General features: G+C 45.1%; 1 protein-coding gene across 1 annotated transcript in view; it reads left to right on the top strand.

The window, feature by feature from the left end:
* FAM227B (family with sequence similarity 227 member B) overlaps nt 1–12,645 on the top strand; it is a 224,133-nt gene that overhangs the window by 20,643 nt on the left and 190,845 nt on the right. The window contains exons 2-3 of the mRNA XM_069983195.1: nt 826–879; nt 7,470–7,707. Coding sequence (XP_069839296.1) covers nt 829–879; nt 7,470–7,707 — 289 coding nt within the window. The 5' untranslated portion in view covers nt 826–828. The remainder of the gene's footprint in view (nt 1–825; nt 880–7,469; nt 7,708–12,645) is intronic.

Genomic DNA, 12,645 nt, shown 5'->3' with positions numbered 1-12,645 from the left:
CCCCTTCTGCTCCCCCGCTGTAAGCATACTTTACCTGTCCTTGCTGCACGGGTCCGGCGTCCTGCTCTCCCGCCCGGCCAATCAGTGGCTGCGGCTGGGCAACACACTGATTGGCCGGACAGGAGAGCAGGACGCCGGACCCGTGCAGCAAGGACAGGTAAAGTATGCTTACAGCGGGGGAGCAGAAGGGGTTAAGGGCGGTACAATTACATACTCGTTTAGACCGCAGCAAGTATGTAGTGTATGGGAACTGCCAGGACCTGCCGGGCTCGTCCGTGTGAATATACCCTAAAGCACAACTATAATTTAAGTCCTATAATTGGCCAAAAAATAAAAAAACTCCTATAAAAAACCCACAAGTCACATGTTGCCCACATTAATTTTTCTCCTGGCAGTCTGAAAAGGGGCGTGGCCTCCCCTGGCATCTCCCTTGCTGAGTCCCTTCATCCACTGACTGCTGACCAGCGCCTTAGCAGATAGTATCACACACAGTGGGATTAGATACAGGGGGGGGGGGGGGGGGCAAACAAGAATTGACAAGTAACACAGAGGCCGACACTGGCTTGAGATGATATTTGGCTACATGTATTATAAAATGCTGTTCAAGTCAGCTTAATAATGTATATTGCAAAAAATCTTATCATGGCCTAAGCTAACTAAAACTAAATGGTCAAAATATTTTATAGTTGCGCTTTAAGATCAATGTGTAAGGCAAAGATAAGAGGGTTTTCTTTAGTATGTAATGGAATGGCTCCACCTGTCAATTTTTATAAACTGATTGAGGTTTTTTAAACTTTCATTTTTATCATTCTGTTTCCATCCTAGAAAATGCAGAACCCACCAGCTACATTTGAAGAATTTCTCACATTTAAACATTTGGTAAGACTTGTAAAGCTTTTACCGCGGATTATGGGAAGCTTTTAGTCGGGCCACATCAAGAACTAACAATTTAAACTGTGTACATTTAGAAATATCTTTCTGCACCCTTGTTATAGATTGTACATATATATAAAATCCCTGCACTTTCAGCATCTAGATAATATAAACTACAGAGGTGATGGCTAAGACAGCATAAGTGTTTCTAGTGATATGTGGTATGCTCTCAGAGTAATGTGTATAATGAATAGAAATGAAACCGTACTGTTTATTACTAACTCTGTGCCATTGTCATAAGGTCTATAACATGTAGCTATCCCGCTTCCTTTGAGCTTATGCCAATCACATTTTTTGGATAGATTTTGCAGTAATTTTTGGTTTATTCAAAGAAGACCTGTCACCACTCCTGATCTGTCTGTTTTAGCAAATACGTGCAATGACAATGAAATAACATAACATCTTTTCTTATAGCTCTGTGTCGAGCCATTCTTGTTATTCTTACAAAAGATGTATGACCTCATAACCAACTGGGTGTTACCAATTGGTCAGAGCTGACAGAGCCAGACCGTGTAGGGTCATGCCCCCAACTGGTAACCCAGTTGGTTATTGAGTCATTTATTTCTAGTGAGAATAACAAGGGAACGGCACATCACAGAGCTGTAGAATAGGTCCAAAGTCGGGCTACAAAAATGGTGAATGGCCTAAAGAACAAAAGTTTGGGAAAGACCTAAAGATTTAAATCTGGAATAGTTTGGAAGAAAGGAGGGAAAAGCGGGGGGGTGGGGGGGGGATTGGGGGATGTAGTAAAGTAACAAAGAAGGAACAAACTTCCAGCAGATGTGGTTGGTAAATCTACAGTAACCAAATTTAAAGTGTAACTGTCATTTTAGGGGACATTTTGGGATAAGCTGTCCTGTGAATGTATATGAGGTGCAGGACTGTGTCTGCCCATCTATCACTAGTTTATGCCATTTTTTTTCCTGTTACCACCCTGCAAACCCAATCCCTGTGTCTGCTTTTCCTATGCTCATCTGCAGTGTGGATGCAGACTAGCCTCTGTGCTGCCTCTTATTTACTTAGCAAATTTTCAGGAGTTCCCACACCGGCACTGAACAGATGTCAACCCAGCATTTTCTGTGGCCAAAAAATCTGCACATTGCACAGACTGCTTCTCATCTCTTCCTGCTCACTTATCCCCCTTAGCCCCTCATGCCTCCATAGGTTATAATGGGCAGTGCAAACCCATCTTCACTTTGCTTCTCTGTGATATATATAGATTTTTCTTAAAGGGGTTGTTCAGCAAAAATCTTTTTCTTTCAGATAACTGATATCAAAAACTTATATACTGTAGATTTGAATTTACTTCTATTAAAAAATCTCAAGTCTTCCCATACTTATTAGCTCCTATATGTCATGCAGAAAATGTTTTATTTTCAGTCTGACACAGTGCTCTCTGCTGACATCTCTGGTCGAGACAGGAACTCTGTCTCGGTTTTATATGAATCCCCATAGAAAACCTCTCCAGCTCTGGACAGTTCCTGTCTCGGCCAGAGATGTCAGCAGAGAGCACTGTGTCAGACTGAAAATAAAATAACATTTCTTGCATATTTAGTAGCTAATGAGAAGACTTAGGATTTTTTAATTGAAGTAAATTACAAATCTATATAATTTTCTGACACCAGTTGATTTGAAAAAAAAAAGTTTTTTGCTAGACAACCCCTTTAATAATGAAGTGTGTGTTTGGGGGGGGGACCTTATGAGTACAGAAGGAAGTTCTTTTGCCTAATAAAACCTATTACAGACTTTCTTAAATTCATTTGTACTACTGATTTCTGCAAAAATGTTTTAAATGACAGTTACTCTTTAAAGTTGACACTGTCACCCCCTTTTTGCATTATGACTGCTCTACACAGGTGTAAAGGTTAAATTTAGCAGTTTTCATACCTCATTTTCTATCATACCTCATGATGCTAGTTCTAGTAAAAAGTGATCTTTTATCATCTGGGATTGGGATACCTGGGCGGGTCTTCATGGCCGAAGCGGCAGGGCCGCCATCAGGAATTTTTGGGCCCCATACAGCCAAAATATTTGCTGATTTACAAACCAAAATATAATGTACGGTACCTTTTCTGCAATCTCTGATATGTCATAGTAACAGTTATCAGTATTGCAGTGTGTAGTAGTACAGGTAGACAGTACATGCTGGGAGTTGTAGTGTAGTCGCAGGTTAGCTGTCAGTACATGCTGGGAGTTGTAGTGTTGTCACAGGGTGACAGCTAACATGCGACAGCACTACAACTCCCAGCATGCACTGACAGCCTATGACAACACTACAACTCCCAGCATGCACTGACAGCCTATGACAACTCTACAACTCCCAGCATGCACTGACAGCCTATGACTACACTACAACTCCCAGCATGTACTGACAACCTGTGACAACACTACAAATCCTAGCGTACTGACAGCCTGTGACAACACTACAAATCCTAGCATGTACTGACAACACTACAAATCCCAGCATGTACTGACTGCCTGTGACAACACTACAAATCCCAGCATGTACTGACAACACTACAACTCCCAGCATGTACTGACAACCTGTGACAACACTACAAATCCCAGCATGTACTGACTGCCTGTGACAACACTACAAATCCCAGCATGTACTGACAACACTACAAATCTTTCAGTGGTGTACTGTCTCCTGTCTACACTTCCGCCATGATTTGCAAAAAATCACAGTTTTTTTTATGGCAATTTTGCACAAATCAGGACATCATGACATTATCTGTCCTGTACTGTAACGCCAGGCTAGTTCCGCCATAGTTACAGTGGGGTGGGGGGTGGGGGGCCCAGGCTTGGTGAACAGCCCAGGGCCTTTGGTAAAGTTAATCCGCCCCTGACTACAACTCCCAGCATGTACTGACAGCCTGTGACAACACTACAAATCCCAGCATGTACTGACAACCTGTGACAACACTACAAATCCCAGCATGTACTGACTGCCTGTGACAACACTACAACTCCCAGCATGTACTGACTGCCTGTGACAACACTACAAATCCCAGCATGTACTGACTGCCTGTGACAACACTACAAATCCCAGCATGTACTGACTGCCTGTGACAACACTACAACTCCCAGCATGTACTGACTGCCTGTGACAACACTACAACTCCCAGCATGTACTGACAGCCTGTGACAACACTACAAATCCCAGCATGTACTGACAACCTGTGACAACACTACAAATCCCAGCATGTACTGACAGCCTGTGACAACACTACAAATCCCAGCATGTACTGACTGCCTGTGACAACAACACTACAAATCCCAGCATGTACTGACTGCCTGTGACAACAACACTACAAATCCCAGCATGCACTGACAACCTGTGACAACACTACAAATCCCAGCATAAACTGACAACCTGTGACAACACTACAACTCCCAGCATGTACTGACAGTCTGTGACAACACTACAAATCCCAGCATAAACTGACAACCTGTGACAACACTACAACTCCCAGTATTTACTGACTGCCTGTGACAACACTACAACTCCCAGTATTTACTGACTGCCTGTGACAACACTACAACTCCCAGCATGTACTGACTGCCTGTGACAACACTACAACTCCCAGCATGTACTGACTGCCTGTGACAACACTACAACTCCCAGCATGTACTGACAGCCTATGACAACACTACAAATCCCTGCATGTACTGACAACCTGTGACAACACTACAAATCCTAGCGGACTGACAGCCTGTGACAACACTTCAACTCCCAGCATGCACTGTCAGTACATGCTGGGATTTGTAGTGTTGTCACAGGTTGTCAGTACATGCAAGGATTTGTAGTGTTGTCACAGGCTAGCTGTCAGTACATGCTGGGAGTTGTAGTGTTGTCACAGGCTAGCTGTCAGTACATGCTGGGAGTTGTAGTGTTGCACCAGCTGGATACACACAGAATGGGATAATCCTTTCTGACACCACATGACAGTCCTCCAGCTCCCAGCATGTCTACTAACTCAGCTCTGCTACACCGGCCCAGCACATGTTCCTCTCAGGTGTCTCTCACTTCTGACCTCTTCAGTGTACGGGAGTCGGGAAGGAGACATCATCAGTGTGGGTGACATTGGGGGAGCATGATCCCAGCTTGTGCGACAGCATGGGACACAAAGCCCGCTGGACTCACAGGACACGCTCACCTGGCCGCCAAGTTTGAATTAGGCAGCACCAACAGCTGCAGCATCCCTGTCAGCAAACAAGCGCGCTGTCATGAACTCTTCATCACATGACACTGAGGAGCATTCGCATGAATAACTCTGTGGGATGAGGTGATGGGGGCGCGCAGTGGTTCTGGTCTCCTGGGGGCGGGCAGGCGAGCGGCCCAGCAGCAGGTGCCCTGACCTGCAGGAAGAGCAGCTTGCCCGAAGTGCTACAGCTCCCTCTGCAGGTCAGAGCAGACTTTTCACATACACACTCACTCTCACACATGCATTCACACACACATTCATTCACTCTCTCACATATACACACACACACATACATACATACATTCACTCTCACACATACATACTCATACATTCACTCAAACATACATACACACACATACTCACACATACATACATACATTCATTCACTCTCACACATACATACACATATACATTCATTCACTCACTTACTCTCACACATACATACATTCATTCACTCTCACACACACACACACATATTATATATATATATATATATATATATATATATATATATATATACACACACACACTCCCAAACATACCAACAGGCACTTACATTTCATTAGGAAGCTCCTTACATCTTCCCAGCACCTGCAGATCCTCTGTCCTCCTCCTCCTCACCGGCACCAGCTCTCCCGCCCCTCCCCCTCCTCATCTGCACGGGGCAGGAAGGAGTCTGTGAAAGCCAGGAGGGTGAGGGCCCCGGTAACATCTCCACACAGGGGAGGGAGCAGGACCCCCAGACTGCAGTTTAGTGAGAAGAACAGGTCTGTAAAGGTGGGTTCTTCTCACTAAGCATTGCAGTGTCCTGACAGCAGCACCGGGCCCCCCTCTGTGAGTCACCTGGCCCAGGCCCCTTACAGCACTACCAGCAATACTGCCCTGATGGCGGCCCTGCGAAGCGGCACTTATCCACGCCACCTGTGACGTCATTGCCGCACAGGCCTTGCCCCCTCAGCGGCCATTGGTGTGGGCCAATCTAGTGGGGGTGGGGCCCGGACCTTTAGACTGGCCCTTCCAATGGCTGCTGAGGGGGCAGGGCCTATTTGGTGATGACGTCACAGAGGGGGCATGGCTAAGTGGGGCTGGGGGCGTGGCTAAGTGGCACTTCAGCCGTGAAGCCCCGCTCAGGTATCCCAATCCCAGATGATAAAAGATCACTTTTTACTGGAACAAGCATCATGAGGTATGATAGAAAATGAGGTATGAAAAAAGCTACATTTAAGATTTTAAACCTGTGTAGAGCAGTCATAATTCAAAAAGGGGGTGACAGTGTCACTTTAAGCATGCCTGGAATAAATATATATCTATCCTAAGATAATAAAAAAGGAACTACTAAAACGGCAGACTAGATGAACCAAATGGTCTTTTTCTGATGACAATCTTCTATGTTTGTATAGGAAAAGATGCTCGATAGTTATTTCATCTAAAATAAAAACTATATACTAAAACCAGTCAGGAATGGTTTTCTTTAAAGTGTTAGGAATTAAAGAGAAAGTATGGTCAGATAATGTTATTATCAATTTTCTTTCATTTATTTTTCATTTGTTTATATACAATAATCCAGTTTTACTTTTCAACATCTCATAAATCAGCTGTGACGGTGTGAGGGTCCATTTTACCCCTTGTTTCAAAATTACATTCTTTAGTGTAATCAGGACCCCTATAATGTACACATTTTATATATTGTATGATGCGTATTTGTCTGTTCTAGTAAAATATAACAATGTTATTCCCGTATGGTGAACGGCGTAAATGAAAAGAGGAAAAAAACACTAGGATTATTGTTTTTTTTTTTTACATTATTTATCAGATAAAATAATAAAATGCGTTCAAAAATTTCCATCTACACAAATATGGTACAGATAAAAACCAAATCATGGTGCAAAAAACGACACCCCTGGAAAATTAAAAGCTTTATGGCTTTTAGAAAGCGAGGAGGTAAAAACGAAAATGCAAAAATTAAAAATGACCTGATTATTAACACCAAAACAACCTGCAGAGGCAAGGGGTTATACAGTGTCACTCAACATGATCCCTTAAAGGGGGCTTCTGAGATAAAGTAGCCTTGGATAAAGTAGTATTGGATCATGGGAGGTCCCTTCACTCTCTAGAATGGGACCCTGGCTGATTGTAAAGAATGTAACTGTTATTCACGCAATACTTCATTCATAACAACATTCATAACAAACACTCTGGCCACCGTTCTGGATATTGGTGGTTGGACCCCCCTGTGATCTGACACTTATCCCTTATCTTGTAGATAGGGTTCCAGAAACATGACAATTTGCAGTCTATGTATTCACTTTTTTTTTTTTTCTTTTACAGAAAGATTGGCCAGAAATTCCCTCAGTAGAAGATCCTTTTCATAATGAATTGATATCCGTACCTAGATATTCAATGGACATGATTCATGAAGAGTTTATGGTAAATGTTCCCTTTTCTGAGAGTACTTTTGGAGACGTGGAGGCAAAAATTGCTAAGAATATTGTACTTCTGGATAATTATGCATCCAAAATTTTATGTCTACCGGCTGTGGATGATGATAAACATTCTTTAGAAAAAGGTAAGCACTGCTTCTGTGTCATTTGCCATAGTTATTTATGGTTTATAATTGTATTTCTTACAGGTAGCATAAGGGTAAATTACCTTCAGATCATATCTTTATTTAACCTCTTAAAGTCAAAGCCAATTTTCGTTTTTGTGCTTTAGCTTTTTCCACTTTATGTTTAAATGGCCATAGTGCTTGCATTTTTTTTCACCTAGAGGCCCATATGAGCCCCTATTTTTTGCAACACCAATAGTACTTTGCAATGGCAGGCATTTGTTTTCATTTTAGGGAGTTTTGTGTTTACGCCGTTCACCCTGGGGTAAAACTGTTTTGTTATAAATGTTCCTCAAGTCGTTACAATTACAACGATATGTAACTTGTATAACTTGTGTGATGTGATGGCTTTTAAGAAATTCAAACCATTGTGAACAAATATATGTTTCTTAAAATCACTCTATTCCCAGGCTTATAGTGCTTCTATCCTTTGGTCTATGGGGCTGTTTGAGGTGGGGGGGTTTTACGCCATGATGCTTTCTTTCTATCGGTACCTTGTTTGCGTATATGCGACTCTTTGATCGCTTTTTATTAAATTTTTTCTGGATTTGATACGAGACATTTTTGAAATTTTTTGCGCTTACGCCGTTTACCGTGCGAGATCAGGAATGTGATAACGTAATAGTTCGGGCAATTACACACGTGCCGATACCAAATATGTTTGTATATTTGTTTATTTATTTTTATTTATAAACTGGGAAAAGGGGGGTGATTTAGACTTTTAATAGGGGAGGGGATTTTTTTTTATTAATACTTAATAATTTTTACATTAACTGGAAGTCCCCCTGGGGGAATTGTATATACACAGCACTGATCTCTCATGGAGATCAATGCTGTGTATATACACAGCAAGGATCAGTGAGATCGGCGATACATTGCTCTGGCCTGCTGCAGGCCAGTGCAATGTATTGCCGAGCCGGGATCAGTGTCATTGCGATGCTGAGTCCCGGACAGAAGAATGGATCTCCCCCCCACGATCGCATCCCGGGGGGGGGGGGGAGATCCGTCCCACTAGACACCAGGAAAGTGAGGAGTAAAGCATCTAAATGCAGCTGTCAGGTTTGACAGCTGCATTTAGATGCTTAATTAGCCGGCGCGGCAACGGGACCTGTTCCGGTAATAGAGGTGCTCCCCGGCTGTACATAACAGCCAGGAGCTGCATCATTCAGAGGGGGGTCTCGACGGGACCCCTCTCTGAACTCCCCCTGCGTCACCATGACGTATCAGATACTGTACGTCATGGGACGCTAAGGGGATAAACTTGGTGGAATATGTTAGCTTCATTGTACTGGCTGATATATATATATCTTTATCCCCCCCTATTATTACCCCAGTACCCAATGCCACCAGGGGTACTGGGAAGAGCCGGGTGCCAGTGGTCCCGGATCGTCAAAATTGGCGCTCCTTGACTGGGGCGGCAGCAGGCTGGTAATATTTAGGCTGGGTAGGGCCTAAACCAATGGCTCTTCCCACCCTGGTGTTACCAGGCTGCTGTTGCTTGGTTTTTAACCCGGCTGGTTATGAAAATAGGGGGGACCCTATGCGTTTTTTTAAATTATTTATTTATTTTTTTAAAAACGAGTAGGGTTCCCCCTATTTTCATAACCAGCCAGGTTAAAAACCCAGACAGCAGCCTGGTAACACCAGGGTGGGAAGAGCCATTGGTTTAGGCCCTCCCCAGCCTAAATATTACCAGCCTGCTGCCGCCCTAGTCCAGGAGCCCCAATTTTGACGCTCCGGGACCACTGGCACCCGGCTCTTCCCAGTACCCCTGGTGGCATTGGGTACTGGGGTAATAATGGGGGGTTAGTGTTAGCCATTTTATACCGCTAACATTAGGCCCCGACTTAGTAATGGATTCCGTCTATTAGACGGCTTCCACTACTAATTCTATAAAGTAAAGAAATAAAGACAAGACACAAGTGAAAACATTTTTTTATTCAAATAAAAACACCCCCACACCACACACGTAGTCCATCGAATCCGACGTAATCCACAGGATACCGATATCTGAAAAGCAAAAAGGGAGAAACACAAAAAACACACAAACAGGAGCACAACACCCATCATTGTGAGTGGTGTTGTGCACCTTACAGTATGCAGCATCTTTACAGATTGCTGTTTACAGTCTGGCCCCCAAGGGGTTAAGGGAGGGTGCATTGCATCCCCCTTAATCCCTTGGGGGCCAGACTGATGTCAGACTTCACCCATCCCAGCAAGGAAGGGGTTAAGTGACCCCCCTTCCTTGCTGGGTTGGGTGCAGTGCTGGGGAGGGGTTGGGGAGAGCTGTATACTCACCCCCATGTGTCCTCTTCGCTGGTCCGCAGCACAATGAAGTCACTGTGCTGCGGACCCGCTAATTATATGTGCGCTCAGCCGATCAGCTGATCACACATATGATTCAAAATGTTTCTTCTAATAATGCTATTGTGATAGCATAATTAGAAGAAACATTTGATGTTTTAATTAAAGTAAAGTATTGATTATTACAGTTTGCTCTTTTTACCGGGAATATGAATTAACGGCTTTAAAAGAGCTTCCTGTAATAATTAATATTTAATTAATAGAACACATTTTCGTTGTAATAAAATTAGTTTCGTTGTTCAATAATTTTATTTAAACGAATCCATACTTGTGCAATTAAATATACTGTAAAAAAATAAATATATATAAATATACATTTATTTATTTATATATATATTTATTTTAACAGTATATTTAATTGCACAATGATGGAATCGTTTTAATTAAATTATTGAACAATGAAAGTGACTTTATTACAACAAAAATGTGTTCTATTAACCCCTTCCCCCAATATGACGTCCAGGGACGTCATGAAAAGCAGTGGCAGAATGCATCATGACGTCCCTGGACGTCATGCTTTCCCTGCCTCCCCCCTCTGTCCCTGGGTGAGATCGGCCAGCAGGAGGAGGCTGTGTCACACTAACAGTGTGTCCCCCGGCCCCTTCCCCTCGTCCTCCGATACCGGCGGATCGCCGCTACTACCTCTTTAGCGGCGATCCGCCGGTACCGGGCATTACCGGCGCCGCCGATAGTTTTCATCTCCCCCCACCGTGAATCCACGTTGGGGGGAGATGAAAAATGTCCCCTCAGACCCCAGATCAGCCCCCCGATCACCCTCCCCGGGCGGCCATCAGATCCAAGATGGCCGCCCCCATCCCTGCTAACAAACGATGTTTGTTCGCAGGGATGGAAATGAATAAGTGATCAAAGCCCCATGCTCTCCGCCACCGGAGGTAGCAGAGAGCATGGGGCAGTGATCGGGGACCCCCCCGTGTGGTCCCGGAGCAGGCGATCGGCGGTATATACTATATACCGCCGATCGCCTGTTCCCAGTGCTGATCAGCACTTTTTATCCCCTGTCACCATAAATCATTGGTGACAGGGGATAAAAAGTGTCACCGTGCCCCCCCCCAAGTCGCCCCCCAGTCACCCCCCCTTCCCCACATACGTTACCTGATCCACGGAGCTCCGTCCTCCTCGACGTCCAGGCTGATTCTGAAGTGCGCATGCGCTCCAGAAGCAGTTAGCTCTGAAAATTTAAAGTGACAGAGACCAATTTGGTCTCTGTCACTGAACTATGATTACTGTGATAGAAAATATCACAGTAATCATAGTAATACAGTGAAAATTAATGTATAAAGTACAAAAAGTGAAAAACATACAAAAAAATAAAACACACACTTTTTATTATAGTAATAATTGCAGTTTACTCCCAGATTACCCCTAGCCCCCCCAAATTACCCGTAACCACCGCAGGTTGCCCATATCCGCCCCAGATTGCCCGTATCCACCCCAGATTGCCCGTAATCACCGCACGTTGCCTATAACCACCGCACGTTGCCCATAACCACCGCACGCTGCCCATAACCACCGCACGTTGCCACTAACCACCGCACGTTGCCACTAACCACCGCACGTTGCCACTAACCACCGCACGTTGCCCATAACCACCGCACGTTGCCCATAACCACCGCACGCTGCCCATAACCACCGCACATTGCCACTAACCACTGCACGTTGCCACTAACCACCGCACGTTGCCACTAACCACCGCACGTTGCCTATAACCACCGGACATTGCCTATAACCACCGCACGTTGCCACTAACCACCGCACGTTGCCCATAACCACTGCACGTTGCCACTAACCACCGCACGTTGCCACTAACCACTGCACGTTGCCTATAACCACCGGACATTGCCTATAACCACCGCATGTTGCCTATAACCACCGCATGTTGCCTATAACCACCACATGTTGCCCATAACCACCGCACGTTGCCCATAACCACCGCACGTTGCCTGTAACCACCCCAAATTGCCAGTGAGCCCCTCCAGATGGTCCGTAATCAGCCCCGATTGCCCGTAACCCCGCATATTGCACGTAACCACCGCACGTTGCCTCTAACCACTGCACGTTGCCTCTAACTCACACACGTTGCCAGTGACCCCCTCCAGATTGCCGTAACCACCCAAAATTACATGTACCCACCCCTGATTACCTATAAGCACTTCCGTTTATCCGTAACCACCCCAGATTGTCTGTAACCACCCCATGTTGCCCGTAACCACCGCAGATTGTCTGTAACCCCCCCAGGTTGCCCCTAATCACATGTAATTCCCCCCAGATTGCCTCTGACCACCACACGTTGCCTCTGACCACCGCACGTTGCCTCTGACCACCGCACGTTGCCTCTGACCACCGCACGTTGCCCCCGACCACCGCACGTTGCCCCCGACCACCTCACGTTGCCTCCGACCACCGCACGTTGCCCCCGACCACCGCACGTTGCCCCCGACCACCGCACGTTGCCCCCGACCACCGCACGTTGCCCCCGAACCCCCGCACGTTGCCCCCAACCACCGCACGTTGCCT

The sequence above is a fragment of the Dendropsophus ebraccatus genome, chromosome 1 (assembly GCF_027789765.1).
Source record: "Dendropsophus ebraccatus isolate aDenEbr1 chromosome 1, aDenEbr1.pat, whole genome shotgun sequence".
NCBI lineage: Eukaryota > Metazoa > Chordata > Amphibia > Anura > Hylidae > Dendropsophus > Dendropsophus ebraccatus.
The sequence above is the reverse complement of the archived record's forward strand: the minus strand, read 5'-3'. Positions and strand labels throughout refer to the sequence as shown.